The sequence below is a fragment of the Pseudophryne corroboree genome, chromosome 1, assembly GCF_028390025.1.
Source record: "Pseudophryne corroboree isolate aPseCor3 chromosome 1, aPseCor3.hap2, whole genome shotgun sequence".
In the NCBI taxonomy this organism is placed as follows: Eukaryota; Metazoa; Chordata; class Amphibia; order Anura; family Myobatrachidae; genus Pseudophryne; species Pseudophryne corroboree.
In genome coordinates, this window is record NC_086444.1 from 423046130 (window position 1) to 423069114 (window position 22985).

Sequence of the window (22985 nt, forward strand, 5' to 3'; positions counted from 1 at the left end):
TACGTGGATCATACTAGTGCCATCAGAAAGACAGATTCTCCTTTCATTCTTTACGGATTTCTTAAAAGAGGATGGCCTGCTACTAAACAGACGCTAGCAAGATGGCTTCGAATGACAATTTCAGAAGCATATTCTCGTGCTGATCTCCCTGTTCCGGGTAATGTCTCTGCACACTCTACACGTAGGGTAGGTCCTTCATGGGCAGCACAGCATGGTGTTTAAGCAGAACAGATTTGTAAGGCAGCCACATGGTCTTCCATTAACACATTCATTAGACATTATGCCTTGGATACTTTTGCCTCTCATGACGCAGAATTCGGGCGAAAGGTTCTCCTGGCTAATCAGGAGCGTCCCCACCACTAATAATGGCTTTGGAAAATCCCAATGTTATCCTGTGGATAACCCGTGGACCCAGCCGGAGAAATATACCTTTATGGTAAGAACTTACCGTTGATAATGGGATTTCTCCTATGTCCACAGGTATCCACAGGGATCCCACCCTGACGCACCTGATTTGGGAATCACTAAACCTCTTCCCTCTTGTATGGAAGGGTGTGCATGTGTGTTCTTATCGCCTGAATAGGGTTCTACATGATACTCCTGCCTAATTGCTGTGAAAACAACTGATTTGACTGAGTCGGTGGGCGGGATTATATGGAGGAGCCCGATGCATCCTGGGAGGCCAGAAAGCTCGTGACTATTTGGTGCCATTTCCGCTGTCGCTCCGGCATATCCCAATGTTATCCTGTGGATACCTGTGGACATAGGAGAAATCCCGTTATCAATGATAAGTTCTTACCATAACGGTATATTTGTCTATTGTATCCTAAAAAAATTATAGACAGAATCTGATTGGTTGCTATGGGAAACATCACCACTTTTCATTTTTATATATTGTGCCATCTAAATGTATGTATATGGACACTTTAGTTCATGTGCACTGTGTACTGCTTACACAACCACAATGAAACCTGACAAAAATGTGAACATTGTCTTGGCTATGAAGAAGCAAAATTACAGTCAGTAAGCTTTGTGTATCCAGGTCAGTAATATTATTGTGATAAAAGGGAAAAGGAAATATCATGGGACATACGCGTACCTCCCAACATGACCCTTTCCATTAGGTACAAAATGCTGTTCCTTCTTAACTTATGCTGCATTCAGATCGCAAATGCCGGATCCTACCCGGTAAGAGAAACGTGTACTTACCGGGTGGGATCCGGCATTTGCGCTCCGTTGCTGGCTTTCCGACCCGGCAATATACCGGGTCGGTTGCCATAGCAGCGGAGGGCACAGCAGCAGCGGGGGTGGAGGCGGCGCCGGGAGATGAGCTCATCTCCTGCGCCGCCTCTGCCTATGCTGTGAATGGGAGCCGTGTCGCATCGGAACGGCTCCCATTCACACTGCGCCTGACCCGGTAATAACCCTTCTTTTTTACCGGGTTGAATTACCGGGTCAGGCGACCCGCTAATTCACCAAAGGACTTTTCACATCGCACACGGACCCGTTTCGACACGGCAATATGCCGTGTAGATACCGGTTTTTTAGTGCGATGTGAAAGGGGTTTTATGATTGCCCTCACAAACTAGTGAATTGATCAGAAAGGTGTTTCACCACAGGTGATGGCAATCATACATTAAGCGGGACTTCCAGGAGCAGAGTATTTTGTCCCTCCTGGAATCGGTTATATTGGGTTGCCTTACCATCACAGGGTCTCTCAGCTGTTCCATATTGTCTTCTTTTCTAGTGCAATACACTGTCCACTATCCCTCTGCTATTGTCAGGCAGTGGGTAGAAAGTAACATCATCCGCAGCCAGAAAACAACACCAGCAGTGCCAGCTACACAATTAAGACCCGCAGCCACTTAGTCATGAAAAGCACCTTAGGATCCCTGCTCGACTTGCTGGCTAAAAAACACCAGCCGTGTGACCTGACTGTATACATCGGAAAAGAGCTGGGCACCAGTGACGTAGGAGGATGGCACGGGGGCAGCAGACTCTGAGCACTGAGCCAGACGCAGTGGGGACACAGCGGGGAGAGATCCCTTTTTAGCACAAGCTGCCCTGTAAAAGGCAGCTTGTGAATATGTTTGGGAGCTGTATGCTAGTTTAACACACAAGTTCGAAAAATAATGCTGTTTTGGAATTCCATGAATGGTATTATTTGTAGATCCCCACCAAGGCCGGTTCTGGGGCTTTGCGCGCCCCGGGCGGCGATGGGGGGCGTGGCTTCATACAGGGGGCGTGGTCATTTACGCCCCCTGTACAGACTAATGTAGCGCTCTGAAATGTGCTGCCCGCTGGGAAGCCCTTCGTGGAGAGGTCCTTTAATGTGCGGTGCGCGATGACGTCATCGCGCACAGCACAGCAAAGGTCCTCTTCACGAAGGGAAACTAGACGCGTAGCGTCTAGTTCCCTACGTGGAGAGGACCTTTGCTGTGCGGTGCGCTATGACGTCATCGCGCACTGCACAGTAAAGGACCTTTCCACAAAGGGAAACTGTAGTTTCCCTTCACAGCAGCAGCGGATCTTGCCCTGGTGCGGCGCCCTCCGGAAGGCGGCGCCCCGGGCAAAAGTCCTGCTTGCCCGTGGCAAGATCCGCTACTGATCCCCACACTAAAGTATGGTGTGCTGTGGAAACTATCGGGGGGAGAATTGTAACCAGGAGATATCAGTGATATCTCCTGTGTTACATGATAAATGACTGGGTATGATACTTTAAAGTGACATTTAGATATGAAAATATTATAAAAATGAGGTTTTCAGTGATGATGAATAGGCCCTTAGGATTAAATGTATTATAGTGGATGTGGATCGTGCTGCTATAACACTTCATCAGGGACATCAACAAGATGTATAAACATTTTGTCTGCAGAAGCGGGGGAGTGGAAGTTCCCACCTTTGGTGTTGCCACCCTGAGCACACAGCACATCAGCTCAGTGCTAATGGCCTATGTCTCCCTGTCCTGCCAGCTCCACTGCGCATGCTCAAGATCCCCTGCGCAGTCTGGAGCCAGCACCCGCCACAGCCAGGGACAGCTCTGTACCTCGCTGTGGTCTATGGGCATCGCCACCTGCAGTTGTCAAAATCAACAGCTGCAGGTGCCGGAACGCTCAGTGATGCTGACCATTCATACATTGCCCCCTCATATCGGTGTGCTATCTGTTAGATAGCAGTGGCCGATATGGACAGTGGCACATAGCAGCTGTCATACATGGGGGAGAAGCAGTATCGGTGCACATAACGTGCAGATACTGCTTCTCCCCCATAATGGAGGGTAATACATTTACCCCTTGGTCACATATCTATGCAGGTTGACAACAAGAAGATAAATAGCCCAGGAGATTATTTTCATTCCAAGCACATTTCTGCATTAATGAGTTGCCCCTGCTGCTATTATTATTATTATTAGTAGTAGTAGTAGCCAACTTGAAATAATGAATAACTAGGTGTGTGCAGATGGTTCTCAGCACACAGCGCATTTGCCCTGTGGGGGCACCATCCACATCCACCTGCGATCGCCCACCTATGTATGTATGTGCCGCTGCCCGCTGTAATGTCTATATTAGTGGTGCGCCCAGCTCCTTTGCCGGATGCACCACTGTTAATATACATTACATAGGGTAGTGCTGAGCAGTCTCCCCCAGTGTGCTCTGCCCCTTCCCCCCTTCACTCCTTGTCTACTGCAATAGCTGGGAGTGAGGGAATCCCCGACTCACCCAGTGCCCATTCAGTGACATTCTGTATGGCCTCAGCAGCTGTCATGATGGGAGAGGCATGGCCTGAAGTGACACCCCCTTCCAACTCTGGATCGTGGAGGATTATCATCCTCCTTCTTCCCTACACGGCCAAGGACATGCTGCACCCCGCGGGGAGCTCCATGTGGCTGCAAAGTCTGCAGGAAGGGGAGAGTGGACTCTGATACACAGATCCCAGGATCTGCAGCCCTGGTGAGCTGCTGCTGCTGTCATTTCTGTGCCAACTTTGGCTACTACTGCTTCCTCCCCCACGTTCAGTCTTTTGCCTGCAGGAAGTGGCTGGGCGCACAGAGCAAGAGGCTGACTGCACAGTTGGGCTGGGACTCCAAACACCTGATACCCTGGCTCCTTTGGATGCTGACATGTCAAGAGGTAAGGGCATGGGCAAGAGTGTGTAGGGGAGTTTGCCATAACCCTCAGTCAGTAGCGGATCTTGCCACAGGCAAGCAGGACTTTTGCCGGGGCACCGCCTTCCGGAGGGCGCCGCACCATGGCAAGATCCGCTAGTGCTGTGCCCTCCGCTGCCCGCTGTGTCCCCCTGTGAGGCGTCTAGTTTCCCTTCGTGGAGAGGACCTTTGCGGTGCGGTGCGCGATGACGTCATCGCGCACCGCTCAGCATTTCAGGAGCGCTATTCTACTGTACAGGGGGGCGTAACTGACCATGCCCCCTGTATGAAGCCACGCCCCTATTTCCCGCCTGGGGCGCAAAAAGGGCTCAAAACCAGCCCTGCCCTCAGTAATTGTGATCTGCAACAGGTAGGAAGATCCAGTACCTTGCGTGGCATGGATTGCAGCTCCACGCTGCCTGCTGTCAAATACATAGCTTGTGGGGCTTCATCCAGTGCCGCAACTACGTGTGAGCCGAGTGTGCTTGGCCTTAACGCATAGGCACTGTGGGCAGATACCCAACACACCAACCCCATCTCCCCACGTGCCCCACCGAGGCCTCCTGCAAGCCGGCCAGCACCCACGATCGCTGCCGCCGCCGCCCACCTGTCTGCAGCTGGCCTGACTCCCTTAAAGGAAGTCCTGTCTGTCAGCTCAGCTGTCAGCTTTGTTACATGCAGAGCTCCGGAACTCTGCCTTCCACACGGCGCCGTAGGAGGGAGAGTCCAGCGCAGTACCGGACAGAGGCAGTAGGAGGGGGAGTTACAGCAGGCAGCGGGACCACACATTGGACTCAGCAACTAGTCACTGATCATCCCTCAGTGTTCCCTACATTCACCCTCATTGCACCCTACACTCACCTCACTGCTTCCTACTCCCACCCTCCCTGCTCCCCTCACTTACTGCTCCCTACACCCTTCCTCCCTGTTCCCTACACTCACCCACCCTCACTGCTCCCTACACCCACCATCACTGCTTCCTACTCCCACCCTCCCTGCTCCCCTCACTTACTGCTCCCTACACCCTTCCTCACTGTTCCCTACACTCACTCACCCTCACTGCTTCCTACTCCCACCCTCCCTTACTGCTCTCTACAACCTTCACTCACTGCTCCCTATGCTCACTCTCACTGCTCCCTACACCCAACTACACTGCTGCATACAGCCACCTTCTCTGCTCCTCACACTCACTGCTCCATACACTCACGCTCACTACTCCTTACACCCACTCTCTCTGCTCCCCTCACTCACTGCTCCCTATACTCCCCTTCACTGCTCCCTACACTCACTGCTCCCTACTCCTCTCACGCACTGCTACTTACACCCACTCTCCCTGCTCCCCTCACTGCTCCCTACACCTACTCTCTCTGCTCCCCTCACTCACTGCTCCCTTCACTGCTCCCTACACCCACTCTCTCTGCTACCCACCCTCACTGCTCCCTACACCCACCCTCACTGCTTCCTACTCCCACCCACCCTTACTGCTCTCCATAACAACCTTCACTTACTGCTCCCTACACCCACTCTCTCTGCACCCCTCAGTCACTGCTCCCCACACTCACCCACCCTCTGTTCCCTACACCCACCCTCACTGTTTTATAAACTCTCACTCACTCACAGCTCCCTACTGTATACTCCCCTTCACTGCTCCCTACACTCACTGCTCCCTACTCCTCTCACGCACTGCTCCTTACACCCACTCTCACTGCTCCCCTCACTGCTCCCTGCACCCACTCTCTCTGCTCCCCTCACTCACTGCTCCCTACACCCACTCTCTCTGCTACCCTCCCTCACTGCTCCCTACACCCACCCTCACTGCTTCCTACTCCCACCCGCCCTTACTGCTCTCCATAACAACCTTCACTTACTGCTCCCTACACCCACTCTCTCTGCACCCCTCAGTCACTGCTTCCCACACTCACCCACCATTCTGTTCCTTACACCCACCCTCACTGTTTTATAAACTCTTACTCACTCACTGCTCCCTACACCCTTCCATAATGTACCTGGCATTATGTGCATCAGGGGCTCTACCTGGCATAATGTGGGCTCTACCTGCCATATTGTGTATCAGGGGATTTACCTGGAATAATGTGGACCCTACCTGGCATAATGTGTATCAGGGGCTCTATCTGGCATAATTATTATTAGTAGTAGTAATAACAGTTTCTTATATAGCACAGAATATTCCATTGCGCTTTACATTTAGAGATGTGTATCAGGGCCTCTACTGTGGTGTAATGTGTTTAAGGGGTACTATGCAATGTAATGTGAATTGGTAGTGTTCTGTGGCCATGCACCTTCCCCAAAAAGGTTTGAATATGGTGGGAGAGGGACCACTAATTCTTTTCTGGCACAGGGCACCAAAATGTCTAGTTATGGCACTGGAAAAACTATCCCCTACACAGTAGTTGAAGTGAAAATCTGCAAATGCAAACACTCCACAGGCCATTGTCAAAACACATCACAATGATATTTGTGTGCCTATTTATCATGTACTAGTTGTGGGATAAACCTGAATATCACCCATTTTTTGGGGGGGATAAGTAAAATGGTGTCATAAGGGGGGTGCGGGCCGCACCCGGGTGACACCAAAATGACGGCTCATGCTCTGGCTGCACTTTAACATTACGTGCAGCACCTGGCTTCTGTCACCTTGTAGGAGCCACCACTGCAGACATAGCATTCCCCGGATGCAGCCCGTTTCACCCAAACCCCCGGTATGCCAAAAACAGGAGTTCGGAATGTGAGGCCATGCCCCACCACAAAGCCATGTGTTCCCCCCCCCCCCCCATTTTTCAATAGCCTGCATCGGGTGTAATCAGGCAGTGACGCCCCTGAATAAGTATCCCCTGAATGTATGTAGTCGGGTAGTGCAGATCTGTATGGTGGCTTCCATTTAGCTGAATTTATCAAGTTACAGAATGCAATATACAGTATTCTGGAGGTTAGCCCTTCTACCAAACACCATCTAAAGATGGCAATAGACATTTCTCTGGCTTGGTCCACAGGATAACATTGGGATATTGTCGAGCGACAGAGAAAATGGCACCAACACGGTCACGAGCTTTCTGGCCTCCCAGGATGCATTGGGGCCTCCACTATATAGTCCCGCCCACTGACTCAGTCAGATCAGTTTTTTGCTTGGTACGGCAGGAAGCCGCATGGTCACAGGGCTGCTGTGAAAGCACTCCCCACCAAGTCGCAACAACGCTTACCTTCAGGTATCAGTGCTGTCTCGACGGGCGTCTGTGTCGGATGTTCTAGCAGGTCCAGCAGACGTAACCAGGCTGTGGCCGGAGCATGGGGAGACGGTGAGTCTATGGACTTCCTCTTACTAGAGGGGTCAGGACACAGCTACACTGATTTGGGGGAGACTACAAACAGCGTGTTGATGCGCCGAACATCCCGGTGTGACAGCGCTACGCTCTGGGGATCATAGGCGCCAGGACTAGGTGAGGCCGCGATCCTGGGAGTTTAAGTCAACAGGGGGTTTCAGACGCTCTCCTGGCCGTCCCTCCTCCGAGTTCATGGCCAGTTCCCGCGTGTCTCTCGTTTCATGAACTGAATGACCTCACTTCCGGCTCAGACGCTACCACGAGGGTACTCGGTCGCAGCTTAGACGCTGCGGTTGTGTACACTGGATATAAACCCGCCCAGACCGAGTCGCAGGCCTTTAGTGTCTGCATACACGTGGAGTCGCTCAGCGTCCGTGTCCGTTGGTGAGCGTCCGTGTCCGTTATCAGTTACCAAGAGCGGCAGTGTACACCAGTAGCGTCTGAATCCACTCGGCGTCTTACGAGCGTATTTGCTTGGATATGGAAGTGTGGTGAGTCTCCCTGTATCCCGCTCTCTGGAGGCAGGGTATACAGTACTAAAAATTCCTTCTACTTTTTAGTATGCATTGTTAATTTTTAGTACCTATTGCATATGAGACCTGTATATTACTGTGTTTTCTGCATGTTATGTTGAAATTAGAACCAGTTAAAACAGAAGTACAATTTTCCTACTTATGTATAAGTTATTATGGAGGTTGTATTCTCATATGACAATGTCTAATGCTTTAACATGTTACTGACTGCTAGTATGTGTGCTGACTTTTCTGTGTAATGTCAGTCCTGTTCTGACCCTCAAATCAGGTGCACTGTGGTCAGATTGATCTCACCTCTATATACTGACATATAGGGTGTTTTTCAGTCACAAAGTGTGTAGTTGATATCAGGTTAATATCATGTCTATGAGCGGCAAAAGTGATGAGGAGAATTTTCCAAGCACTTCTATAACCCTAACATGCTTATCTTGTAAGTCAGGGGTAATTGATATGAATCAATTGGTCACTTATGAGGGTTTGTGTGCAAACTGTTTCGCTTTTCAGCGAAGTAAAAAACAGGAGTTAGTTCAACCTCCAGTAGAGCCACCATGGAATATGTTCGCATACATGCAGCTCCCTTCCTATGGTTTGGTTCCAGTAGCTTCTACAAGCAACCAAGGGGCAGGTAAGACTAAGACAGATACGTCTGTATGGCAGACTACACAGGATGATACATCGGATGATGATGCGGAAACAATAGATTCAACTCCGTATGATGTGGAGTCGCAGAGCTTTAGTTCAGAAGATGTAGCTGAACTTATTAATGCAGTGAAGGCTGTGCTTTCTCTGGAAGAGCCAGCCAAGACAGCGTTAAAAGCAAAAGCACCTGTATTTAAACGAACAAATCAGTGAAAGCTGAATTTCCAGCGTCAGATGAGTTGACGGAAATGATGGATGAGTCTTGGGCAGCGCCCAGTAAAAAGTATAAGATTCCTAAGAGATGGGATTCTTATTATCCATTTCCTGCTGTGGATTGTTCGAAGAGAAAAGTTCCTCCAAAAGTAGATGCACATGTTCTGCGACTCGTGCATAAATCTGCTTTACCACTGTCATCTACCTCATTGAATGATGTCAGACAGAAGGGTAGAGAGCCTATTGAAAAATATTTTTTCTCTTGTAGGAGCAGTGGTAAGACCTGCTATGGCTTCGGCCTGGGTAGCAAAGGCAATGGGCGAATGGATAGAGGAACTAGAGAATGACATCCCCTCTCCTACTAGGGAGCAAGAGGATCGTCTTTGCCGTTTAAGACAATCTGCCCAGTATTTAGAAGAAGCAGCAATTGATGTAGGCACTGTTGCTTCTAAAGCTTCATCCTTGACAGTAGTCGCTCGCAGAGCAGTTTGGCTACGGACCTGGAAGGCGGATGCGGAGTCCAAGAAAGAATTGGAAGCATTGCCTTTCGGGGGTAATATATTATTTGGAAAACCTTTATCGGATATCCTAGAATCAGAGGCTGAATCGAAAAAGGTCAGATTTCCGGCTACCTATAACCCTAAGTCCAAGGGTTTAAAATTTTGCTCATTTCGCTGGCAAAGCAAAAGCTAAAGAGGAGCCTAAACAACCCCAGTTTAAATCCAGGGGTAGGAAGCAGTGGGCTAGCAAAAAGCCAGCTTCCAAACCTGAACAGAAACCCTCAGCCTGAAGAGACGGGCCTCCGCCTGGAGGATTCCAGGGTTGGGGGTTGACTCCTGCAATTTGCACACATATGGCAACAGTCAACAGCAGATGCCTGGGTGCAGAAGGTAGTATCTCAGGGGTATGGGTTCCCATTCAGGAGGCAGCCTCCTCAAAGATTTTTTTGCACCAGCCCGTCTCGTATAGAGTCGAAGGCCAATGCCCTGCAAGAAGCAGTCCAAAAATTACTGCAGTCAGGTGTGATTGTCCCAGTACCTCCATCACAAAAGGGACAGGGGTATTACTCCAATCTATTTCTAATCCAGAAACCAAATGGGTCATATCGACCAATTCTAAATCTGAAGATGTTGAACAACTACATATGGATCCCGAAGTTCCACATGGAGACGTTACGCTCCATAATGTTGGCTATGGAACCGGGAGACTATATGGTATCTCTGAATGTACGGGATGCTTACCTACATGTGCCTATAGCACTATCACATCAGTGTTACCTCAGGCTTGCCATCCTCAAGGAACACTTCCAGTTCCAAGCTCTGCCCTTCGGGCTAGCTACAGCACCGAGGGTGTTTACCAAGATCATGGTGGTTATGGCAGTTTGTCTGCGCAAACAAGGTATAAGAATATTCCCATATCTAGACGACCTATTAATCTTAGCACAGTCGCAAGATTTACTGTTGAGCCATCTCCAACAGACGATAGTTTGTTTACAGAGACACGGGTGGCTCATAAATTGGGAGAAGTCATTTGGGAGCCATATTGAATTCAGACCTACAGAAGGTTCTCTTGCCAGAGAAAAAGATAGTCAAGGTGCAGGTCATGGCTCAGGAAGCGTTGCAAGCTCAGACAATGTCAGTCCATGCAGCAATGCGACTGTTGGGTCTGATGGTATCAACCTTCGACATGGTGGAATATGCGCAGTTCCACTCCAGACCATTGCAGCACCTGATTTTGACCAAATGGAACGGAAATCATCAAACGATAAAGAAGCAGATGATAAAGATTCCAGTAAATGTAAAAAGGTCTCTAGCGTGGTGGCTACAGACAGACCATTTAAATAAGGGGAGACCCTTTTGGATAAAAGAGTGGCAAGTCCTGACAACAGATGCCAGCCTGCAAGGCTGGGGGGCGGTACTCGGAAGCCTATGGTTCCAGGGAAAATGGACCGCAAGGGAAAGTCGCCTGCCGATAAATCTGTTAGAAATAAGAGCCATTTACTTGGCTCTGGTTCAGGCAAAGGACAATCTACAAGGAAGACCAGTCCAGATCCGCTCAGACAATGCGACGGCAGTAGCATACCTCAATCATCAAGGAGGAACTCACAGCAAGAGTCTGATGGAGGAAGTAACCCCCATTCTAAAATGGGCAGAACTCCATCTCCCGGCATTGTCAGCAGTATTTGTCCCGGGTGTACTAAATTGGGAAGCGGATTTTCTCAGTCGGCACACCATTCAGGAAACCGAATGGGCACTACACCCAGAAGTGTTTCAGACACTGGTGAACAGATGGGGTCTACCGGAGATAGACCTTATGGCGTCTCGTCTAAACAACAAAGTTCCGAGGTACGGATCAAGAACAAGGGACTCAGGAGTGGTCCTGGTAGACGCACTGTCAGTGGAATGGAGGTTTCAGCTGGCGTATCTGTTCCCTCCAATATCTCTGTTACCCAGAGTAGTGAGAAAGATAAAACAGGCAAAAGGAGCAATCATTCTAATAGCTCCAGCTTGGCCAAGAAGGCATTGGTACACAGATCTGTTGAGAATGTCCATGGAAGCACCGATACTGCTCCCTCAACGTCCAGATCTGTTAATCCAGGGTCCTTGTTGTCACAGTCATCTGGATCGCCTATCTTTGACGGCGTGGCTGTTGAAACCTCTATCTTAGAGGCTAAAGGATTTTCAAAGCAAGTAATCCAAACCATGCTTAGAGCAAGAAAGCCTTCTTCGGCCCGTGTATATCATAGAATATGGCAAGCCTATATTCATTGGTGTTCTGGAAAAAATTACAATCCGAGATCTTTTAAAGTAGCTAGAATTTTGGATTTCCTGCAGGCAGGATTGGATAAAGGGTTGAAGGTTGCTTCCTTGAGGGTGCAAGTCTCAGCGTTGACTGTATGGTTTCAGCAGAAGATTGCTGACCTACATTTTTCCAAGGAGTAGTACATATTCAACCTCCATTTGTTCCTCCTGCAGCTCCCTGGGATTTGAATTTAGGTCTTAAATTTTTCCAGGGTCCTTTGTTTGAACCACTTGAGAGAACAGATCTTAAGTGGTTAACGGTTAAAGTTCTCTTTTTACTGGCAATGGCGTCAGCCAGAAGAGTGTCAGATTTAGGAGCATTATCATGTAAGTCTCCTTTCCTAAGTTTTTTTCCAGACAGAGCAGTTCTCAGAACGAGATCTAGTTATCTTCCAAAGGTGGTATCAAAGTTTCACCTGAATGAAGAGATTGTAGTCCCAGCTTTTCAGGTATCGTGACTATCTGCGGGAGAAGCGTCACTGGACGTGGTCCGGGCTTTAAAAATCTACATAGATCGTACTAGTGCCATCAGGAAAACAGATTCCCTCTTCATCCTCTACGGATTCCATAGAAGAGGATGGCCTGCTAGTAAATAGACGCTGGCGAGATGGCTCCGAATGGTAATATCAGAAGCTTTATTCTCATGCAGATCTCCCTATTCCGGCTAATGTCTCTGCACACTCTACACGTTAGGTAGGTCCTTCTTGGGTAGCACAACAGGGTGCATCAGCAGAACAGATATGTAGGGCAGCCACATGGTCTTCCATAAACACATTCATCAGACATTATGCCTTGGATACTTTTGCCTCTCATGGCGCAGACTTTGGGCGAAAGGTCCTCCTGTGCAATCAGGAGCGTCCCCACCACTAAAATGGCTTTGGGAATCCCAATGTTATCCTGTGGATAATCCTGTGGACCCAGCCAGAGGAATGAACGTTATGGTAAGAACTTACCGTTGATAACGTGATTTCTCTTATGTCCACAGGTATCCACAGGGATCCCACCCTGACGCATCTGATTTGAGGATCTAGACAATCACTAAAACCTCTTCCTTCTTGTATGGAAGGGTGTGCATGTGTGTTCTTATCGCCTGTACAGGTCTCTACCTAATGTTCCTGCCTAAAATCGCTGTGGAAAGAACTGATCTGACTGAGTCAGTGGGCGGGACTATATAGTGGAGGCCCCAATGCATCCTGGGAGGCCAGAAAGCTCGTGACCGTGTTGGTGCCATTTTCGCTGTCGCTCGACAATATCCCAATGTTATCCTGTGGATACCTGTGGACATAAGAGAAATCATGTTATCAACGGTAAGTTCTTACCATAACGTTAATTTTGCAATACTACCACCTCTAGTGTATGAGTGGTCAGCAAACCATGCATGTACAGTACTGCACACAGCTCCTAAAGAAATAGTGAAGGGAGCCCTTGTCCCTGCAGAAGTATTTTAATACATTCTGGGGAATCATAATTTCTTATTTCTGCAGCGGGGTACACTGGTATTCCACAGGGAATAACATCGGGGGGTGTAGAGTTGGATCTTGATCCGGGGCACCAACAGGCTAAAGCTTTGACTGTTCCCAGGATGCACTGCACCGCCTTCTCTATAGCCCCGCCTCCAGGCATTGGAGCTCAGTTTGTAAGTTAGTACCCCACTATATCCACCAGGGCAGGGAGCAGAGGCCGGATTTACTAAAATCCGTTTAACATAGGCTCCATAGAACCCGGTGGTGAAGTCCAGCAAAGGGGATAAGGCGCTGACCTGTAGCCCCTCCGCCAGCTCCAGGCGCCATCTACAGCTGGTGTTCCCTCCCTGGAGCTGCATCTTTCTCTCTCCCTCACTCCCTGTCAGCGTTTGGGCACCATTTCACAGAGCTGCGCTGATCCTGGGACTGCTGGGCACTGTCTCCTCCTGTAAATGCACAGCGCTGATGAGACAGGCGGCTCATCAGCGCTGTGCATTTACAGGACACTTAAGTATTCTACATGTCGTTTAGACAGCGTTAATTAAGAACAAGTGCACTCTATATGAATATTTAGTACAAGTATTCTGTGATATACATCCAGTGTTTACAGTGCATTGTTATATCTGTAAACATACATAGCTATATATAGTATTAATAGTCCAGTGCAGTTTTAGTGATTATATGTAATCATTTCTGCATTGTACCTGTGACTGTGTGTGCCTATAGCTGCTGTGTGAATTCTTTTCTGTGTATCACACATATTGCTATCACTATATTCTGTACCCTGGGGATCTAAGTGCGTCAGGGTCTCGTATACCATATAGTGTTCCACAGGATATACGGTTTAGTATTTTTCACTGTGTGTTTCAGTCACTTGATACCACTTAAATCCTCTGTGCTGTGAATTTGCAGTCACATAACACAAGGTTTTTTTTTGTCAGGTATAGGGGGTAATTCCGAGTTGTTCGCTCGCAAGCTGCTTTTAGCAGCTTTGCACACGCTAAGCCGCCGCCTACTGGGAGTGAATCTTAGCTTATCAAAATTGCGAACGAAAGATTAGCAGAATTGCGAATAGACACTACTTAGCAGTTTCTGAGTAGCTCCAGACTTACTCGGCATCTTCGAACAGTTCAGTCAGTTTCGTTCCTGGTTTGACGTCACAAACACACCCAGCGTTCGCCCAGACACTCCTCCGTTTCTCCAGCCACTCCCGCGTTTTTCCCAGAAACGGTAGCGTTTTTTCACACACACCCATAAAACGGCCAGTTTCCGCCCAGAAACACCCACTGCCTGTCAATCACACTACGATCACCAGAACGAAGAAAAAACCTCGTAATGCCGTGAGTAAAATTCCTAACTGTATAGCAAATTTACTTGGCGCAGTCGCACTGCGGACATTGCGCATGCGCATTAGCGACTAATCGCTCCGTTGCGGAAAAAAAATAACGAGCGAACAACTCGGAATGACCCCCATTGTGTTTGTCTGGCTATATTGAACTGTTACGCCCTATGGCTACATTCCCAATAATGTCTGCTGCACAGGGCGGGAAATCCACAGACGCTCCTGCATCATGCAAGTGCTGACATCACGGATTTATCTGAGGAAAAGATTTCTGCTGAGGGTTCAGGTAGTGGGTGTTCTGCTCCCCCTAGTCAGCCCGCAGTACCTGTGGCATCAAGGCCCACCTTGGGCTGCATTTTCCAATATGCTGACTACGCTTGTAACACGGCTTACGCCCCCTGTGGGACCTCCTGTGCCATTACAGCCACATATTGTCCCTGTAGTTAATCCACCATGGGCGGATACTCTGTCAACTCAGTTACAGCAATTAACTCAGTCCTTGGTTAAACAAAAACCTAACCCTCGCCAATCTGGGACCAAAGGGTTATCTAAGCGGGCCATTTCTTCCTCACAATCTACTAATATTTCAGGTGATTCTTCCGATTCGAATGGGGAATATACTGATCCATCAGATGCTGATACTGCTGCTTCTGATGATGATTCTACAACACAGGTTGATGTCCCTGACCTAGTGGAGGCTATCAAGCTGATTCTTCAGACTGATGATGACGTTGACCCTCCTCACACGTCTAAGAAACCTGATAAGTTAAAACGTCAGAAGGTTACTAAATTAGTTTTACCACATTCTGACCATTTAATTGACATACGTCAAGAATCCTGGTCTTCCCCAGGAAATAAATTTTCCCTGTCTAAAAAAAATGCTAGCTCGTTATCCTATTTCTGCGGAGTTGAGTAACAAGTGGGAAACCCCGCCACCAGTGGACTCACATGGAGCCCGTCTTGTGGTGTCATCTACTCTTCTGATCACCACCGTCACCTCTTTGAAGGAACCAACGGATAAACATGTGGAAGGTTGCCTGAAGTCTATTTACACCCTTACAGGTGCTGTACATAGACCCACTATGGCAGCCTCTTGGGCTGCAAAAAGCATTGAAGCATGGGTTCAAGCTGTTGAGGAAGAGCTACCTCTTAATTTTTCTGACACTGCCAGACAATATCTGTCATATATTACCACAGCCTCCCATAATATCAGGAGGCGGCCTCTGATGCAGGCGTTATGGCGGCTAAGGCATCTACTATGTCTATCCTAGTTTGCCGAATTCTGTGGTTACGGTCCTGGTTGGTGAACCTGAACTCTAAGAAGACCTTGGAGGTGCTCCCTTTTATGGGAGATATACTATTTGGGGAGGTTCTGAGCAAAATTGTGACCGACTTGGCGTCGGCCAAGACTGCGTTTCACCCAAGTACTAATCCTTCGGCTACGAAGGCTAAGAGCACTACTTTTCGTTCCTTTTGCCCTCCAGGTAAAGCAAAGGGTCAGGCGTACCGAGACAGTCTTGCACTTCCAAATCCTCTAAGCCCATACCTAAATGTTCTTGGGCCGCTTCCAAACCAGACAAGCCTGCTGCATGACAGGGCGGGTCTCCCCCTGGTGGACCCCAGGGTGGGAGGCCGACTTCTGCAGTTCGCCCAGGTATGGTTAAAGACCACTTCGGACGCCTGGGTGCAGGAAGTGGTCTCTCACGGGTACGCAATCTCCTTCAGGAGACGTCCCCCTTGCCAGTTTTGCTCTGCGGTTATCCCTTCGGAATCGTCAAAAACACAAACTCTACATTTGGGTGTACAATCCCTCCTGGATACTGGAGTGATTGTGCCGGTGCCTCTGTCTCAGAGAGGCAGGGATACTATTCGACCCTGTTTCTGGTTCCGAAGCCGAATGGGTCTTCCTGGCCTATAATCAACCTCAAATCTTTGAACAAATTTGTCAGGGTATCCAAATTCCGTATGGAAACCCTGCGCTCTATTCTGCTGGCTTTGGAACCCAAGGATTATATGGCATCCCTGGACATACAGGATGCTTACCTACACATACCTATTGCCATGTCGCATTAGCAATATCTGCTGTTTGCTATTGGCAACCTACATTATCGATTCCACAATAAGAGTTCACAATTTGCTGACGTGTGCTCCTTCTGGAATCACTCAGGATGTATAACTTTCAACAATCCTACAGTCTTTAGATCAAATGTAATTCGTCTCTAGAATTTTATCTTCCCTTGTCCATATTCCTTAAACAGAACAAAGATGGGGATAATAGTGAAGTACAGTTTATTAAGATAATACAGTAAAACAGTTCCAATAAAATCAAATCCAAAAGCAAATACACCACAATTCTAGGCCAAGGTGTGCGTACCAAAATACGTGGGGTGTCATAAGATGCCCACCCAATGGCACTTAAATAGCGTTGCTCTGGTACCTCCCGGGATATCAGCACCCTTTTACCACTGGCCAGGCACCTTTGTTCTTGTAGTTGATCTGCAATCAGTCTGTCCTAGATACCACCAACGCGTTTCTGCTCCTGAGAGCATTTTTTTGAAAAAGGCTTTCAGGAGCAGAAACGCGTTGGTGGTATCTAGGACAGACTGATTGCAGACCAACTACGAGAGAGTTATTTAAGTGCCATTGGGTGGGCATCTTATGACACCCCACGTATTTTGTTTGGTACGCACACCTTGACCTAGAATTGTGGTGGATTTGCTTTTAGACTTCCTCAACGACCAGACCTCCTCATTCAGGGCTCTTGTGTCTACCAGGACCTGGCACGGCTGGCTTTGACGGCGTGGCTCTTGAAGCTTCACTCCTGAGGGCCAAAGGATTCTCTGAGGCAGTCATTTAAACTATGTTAAAAACCCGTAAACCGGCTTTGGCTCGGATTTATTAGAGGGTCTGGAATTCTTACTTCACCTGGTGTGCTACTAAGAATTATGATGCATACAAGTTCAGCACTGCCAGACTTTTGGCTTTTCTTCAACAAGGCCTGGACTTAGGCCTTTGTTTGGCCTCCCTCAAGGTTCATATATCTGCCTTGTCGGTGTGGTTTCAGAGAAAAATTGTGTCTCTTCCTGACGTTCATACTTTCACTCAGGGTGTTTTACAGATTCAGCCTCCCTGTGTCCCTCCTGTGGCTCCATGGGATCTGTCTGTTGTTCTGAATGCCCTGCAAGAGTCTCCATTTGAACCTCTTGACTCTGTGGATCTTAAATGCCTTACGCTTAAGGTCATTTTTCTGTTGGCTATTGCCTCTGCTAGGAGGGTGTCGGACTTAGGCGCTTTGTCCTGTCGTCCACCCTTTCTGATTTTTCACCGTGACCGTGCAGTTCTTAGAACTTGCCCTGGTTATCTACCCAAGGTGGTGTCATCTTTCCACCCTAATCAAGAGATTGGTTCGGGCCTTTATCTCTCCTGGTTTGTCTTCCAAAGAGCGGTCTTTGGATGTGGTACGGGCTCTCCATATATATGTGGAGAGGACTGCCTCCATCCGGAGGTCAGATTCTCTTTTTGTCCTTTTTGGTTTTCACAAACATGGCTGGTCTGCAAATAAGCAAACTTTGGCCAGATGGATTATAATGGTGATTGCACAAGCTTAGGCGCAGGCTGGGCTGCCAGTTCCTTCTGCTATTAAGGCCCATTCTACTCTGCCTGTTGGACCTTCATGGGCAGCCTGCCGTGGCGCGTCCCTGGAACAATTGTGCAAGGCCGCTATGTGGTCTTCAGTGAACACGTTCATCAGGTTCTATGCCTTTGATACTTCCGCCTCCCAGGATGCTTCCTTTGGACGCCAGGTTCTTGTACCCGCTACAGTGTGTCCCCTCCCATGAGGAACTGCTGTAGGACATCCCCAATGTTATTCCCTGTGGAATACCAGTGTACCCCGCTGCAGAAAAGGAGATTTATGGTAGACTTACTATAGTTAAATTTCTTTCTGCGAGGTACACTGGATTACACTGGGCGTCCACCCTGACGCACTTAGCTTCTTTGGGTTTGCATGGCATTAGCCACTGGTACCTTCTCCTGTTGTGAGAATGTGGTTCTATGTGGCTAACATCTACCGTCTCTATTTTACCTGCTACTGCATTGGACTGGTGAACGAAACTGAACTCCAGTGCCTGGGGGCAGGGCTATAGAGGAGGCGGTGCAGTGCATCCTGGGTACAGTCAAAGCTTTAGCCTGTTGGTGCCTCGGATTAAGATCTAACTCTACACCCCCCAGTGTTATTCCCTGTGGAATCCAGTGTACCTCGCAGAAAGAGATTTAACAATGGTAAGTCTACCATAAATCTCCTTTTCTGCGGCAATCAATAAATATGCACCTTGGAGTTATCCACTCCTGGCAAGCTTGATGCAAGATGAACATCTCATTATTTGATTCCTCCTGTGTCTTGGTCAGGTCTCCATAGTATTGCCATTTGTCTGCTGGTTTTTTGTTTTTTTTCCTTCATTCATATTGTTTCTGTGTAGTAAGCATACATTATGATCCTTCCAACATATGTCATATAACACATACTGTACATCAGAAGCAGAACTACAATTGGTGCAGCATGTGCATTGCACCGGGGCCCCTGAGAACTAAGGGGCCCACTGTGGCCAAGACCAGCAAGGAGTTATCCCCTGCCCCCCCCCCCCCCCCCATCCTCCCCAAAAGACCCCCACCACGCATACCGTTTTGAGCAATGTCAGATGAATGGCCCAGTGCAGAGAGGCAGGGCTGACCTTGTGTGTGGCAGACTGATAGATGAGCCCTGCCACCTATCAATGCTGATATTTCACAGCATTGAAACACAGCCAGATACTGCCTCTAATAGCTGGAAAATTTTTTTGATTCGCTGCTGTCTGTGAATTACAGGCAGTTCACAATCGGTGAGCCCCCACCAAGGTACATGCCCCTTGTTCTCCACACTGCGCAGGACATTGTGCTTGTACCCCTGTCACCCAATTCCTCCCCATCACCCTCTGCCTCCCCCTGCCTTATGCTGTCACCTTTTGCCTCTTCCTGTCACCCACTGCCTTGTGGCATATTGTGAACTTGGTTTGGGGTGAAAGTGGGGGGCTCAAATTATATTTTTGCACCTGGGCCCACCAGACACAAGTTCCGCCTCTGCTGTACACACACACATATATATATATATATATATATATATATATATATATAGTATTATCCTTTAAGGTTAAAAGTGCAAATGATGCCATTTCACAATTCAGATATTTGCAAATCCAAAGTCACGTGAATTGCTTTCAGTATATGGAATTTGTTAGTCTTTAAGCTTGTATTTCACTACATACTGTACATAGTTTTTATGTACAATTGATAAAAAGAGTTGTCTTTATTCCATTTGCTAATTGCCCCTTTTTCCTGGTTATAGGCAGTGGAGCAGTGTCTGTTTAATGCGGAAAATTCTCCTCAGTTGTATTTAGTCAGTTTGGCTGATTATTATGAATACAGCTGCACAGATGATGCCACGGTGGTGTACCAGCTACCACGCCTGCTGCAGCAAGCCACACTGAATGGCCGGCTAGTGAATTTTTTGAGAAAGGACCCTCGGGCACGCGCCATCCAAGCTCACACCCGAGCACAGTACCTAAAGGTAATCAAAGACCATGATCTTTCCCATTTGCAAGATGAGTTTCATTTTTAAAGAAAGGTCAGAAGAAGGCTCATATAAAGCAAATGCCACAGAATGGGGTATGTTGTGATATAGGCATGGCCATTACAAACTGACGGGTAACAACCAACAATGTTCTGGATCCAATGGAAATGCTTTGTCAATTTAATGCCAGGATTATGTTGGTGACGACCATCGCATGCTTCTTTTCGATGGCTGCTGATGTCCTTTCTGCTGAAGCCCCTAGGATGGCGTGTTCAGTGCAGAGCTCCTTTGTGCATACACAAGCTTCAGGTGTCTACTTCACATGTGCACTAGCAGACCATCAATGGTTAAACTGTTGAATGGTTAATATGCAATAGCTACATGCCCAGTTGAAATGGCTATGGTAGTGTCGCTGGGTATGGTTGATGCTAGCTCACCTGTGGCACAGAGGTCTCTGCAAGTACATCATGGACTGCAAGACACCCTACATATCACAACCCCAGGACAGCAGTTGGCAGTGCTTGGACCTGGAGACAATAGGACGAGACATAGACGTCATTAAGACTGGCCATTGTTCAGGAGAGTAAGCACAAATTCCAGGTCTGAATACAAGCTGTAGTTAAAGGTCACAGTGATGGGCAGTAACAATCCATGTCCGTAATAATCAGATAAGCATGTGGACAGCAGCATAAAATAGCAAAAAAAACCTGTTCCTTTGTTGTGTGCATTCAGTGGTGCAAATAGACATATTTTCTTAGTGGCACTGAGTGCCGGAAATGGGTGTGGCCATGTGTTGTGAGGGGGCGTGGTCACATGCTGCTAGTGGAAGTGGCTACATGACACTATCGGCGTGGCCACACGACACAGCCCCTTTTGGGGGGGTAATCTGGAGGCAAGGCTAAAAATATATAGTAATGTCCCCAGTATAATAGAAAATAATATATATAGTAATGCCTCCAGTATAATAGAAATAATAGAAATATATAGTGATACCTCCAGTTTAATAGAAATATATAGTAATGTCCCCAATTTAATAACAATATATAGTAATGCCTCCAGTATAACAGGAAAATACAGCCAATGTCACACTCCCAGTAACTCTGACAAAGTGGGAGGAGCAGTCATGCTGCCAAGCACCATGGTCTTGTTGCTTTGTGGCCCATTATAATTGTGGTAATGGCAAAGTGTATGGCAGGTGGTACTGAATACCCGCTGCTAAATTCTTGAGGGTACTCCGTACCCGCATACTTGCACCGCTGTGTGCATTGAATATACATATGAGTGCAGCAACACATTCAGACTACAAACAGGAAGCAACATAGGCTCACTTCTGGGACCTGTGCAAGAGCAAGGACCTAACTGTTTGCTTTTATTTGCTGCCATTGTCAGGCATGTGTAAGAGAAGCTAATTATTTAATGTGTGTTGTGTAGGCGCTACGTTGCTTCCACATGTGCAGGGATGGCTTCCTCAGGTCTCCAGCTATGATCTGTGGCATGTGTTCAATGAAGACTGGAGCATTTGGGCAGGTGAGTTAAATACATAGACATAGCATACATAGACATTTCCTCCACCTTATTGTGGTGATTCTATTGTTGATGCACATTTCCAACCACATTACTAAAATATGTTATAGGGTTTAATACCTTGTCCAGCTGCCTAATGTGTGTCAGTAAGCAATACCAGCACTTCTGTCTCCCTGTAGCTGTTTCTGAACAAGCAGAGCTGTGTCTTGTGTGGGGGACATGTCGCCATCATGGGTAGAGAGGCCTTCTTGTGTCCTCAACATTCCAGGTATCTACCGAGCGGTTATCACTTTGCATTGCTTGCGCTCACCTAGGGCCCTAACAATCTCCTCTTATTTCAGAATGGGCAGGACTGAATGTCTGGTATGCAGATCACCTATTTTCGGGATCCCACCACCATCTCCAGCTCTCCTCTGCCACATGTGCGGCTTTTCTGAAACCTGCATTGCCATGAATGTGTGATGGTTTCCATTTCTCCCTTTTTGTGTCTTTCTTCATCAACTTATTTCTATTTGAAGAGTTACTATTACAGTATAAGAGTGCACCGGTCATCTGCACACAGGGGGGCAGCCATGTTGAGAGTGTAGTTTTCTAGGGTGTCACTGTCAATTCTTAGGTTGCATTTACATGGCTATGTTTCCGGTCACAGAAATAACTGCTTTCACTATGTGGAGGTGGCAGGTTCGTAATCCTCTTCATTATTATTTTTGGTTTGATATTTTATGGCACATATCCGAATTAAAATGAGACTACAGTGGTAATTATGATTAGTTAATGTAATTTATATGTTTAATAAACTTTTCATTTATCCTTTTCTGTCTGTGCGATAGTTATATGACAGCTGCACCTCACTGCTCTTATAGAATCTTGCAATACAGTATAAGCAAACACATCTTCCTTCATGTCATGTACAGCCAAAATGTGGAAGACTTGTGAAGAAGACACTGAGCAGGACCTCCAAGCTAAAGTGCATCTGCCTTCAGCCAGTGCTGATTACGTTTTGTATTACTGCAGTATGTTATAACATTGTTTGTTGTGACCGGATGAGCTTAGTGTGGCAGGAGAGGTGTTAGAGCTAGAGCTTTGTATTAGGGTCTCTCATACCATTAGTAACTTGCTATTACTGATAACTCCTCCTGGTGTTTCTGGGCAATCAGGCTTGTAAGCGTCAACTGTGTATCAGGTTGTAGGAGAGTAGTCCCACCACCAAACTTTCTTCACCGGCACCAGGAACCATTCACTTTTGGCTGGTGTGTATAGGTGCTGCAACCAGGGCCATATTAACAATGAGGCGGATGGGACTACAGCTCAGGGCTTCCACATAAACATAGGTCCGTCATCGTGACAGCATGATGATGACGAGTCAATAGCTGGCCTCATAAA

General features: G+C 47.7%; 1 protein-coding gene across 1 annotated transcript in view; it reads left to right on the plus strand.

The window, feature by feature from the left end:
- The window catches only part of LOC134889702 (telomerase protein component 1-like), a 101884-nt gene extending 79466 nt beyond the window's left edge, over window positions 1–22418 (plus strand). Inside the window, exons 12-15 of the mRNA XM_063913396.1 lie at window positions 19854–20075; window positions 21510–21605; window positions 21782–21870; window positions 21944–22418. Of these exons, the coding sequence (XP_063769466.1) occupies window positions 19854–20075; window positions 21510–21605; window positions 21782–21870; window positions 21944–22064 (528 nt within the window). The 3' untranslated portion in view covers window positions 22065–22418. The remainder of the gene's footprint in view (window positions 1–19853; window positions 20076–21509; window positions 21606–21781; window positions 21871–21943) is intronic.
- Window positions 22419–22985: the final 567 nt, after the last annotated feature.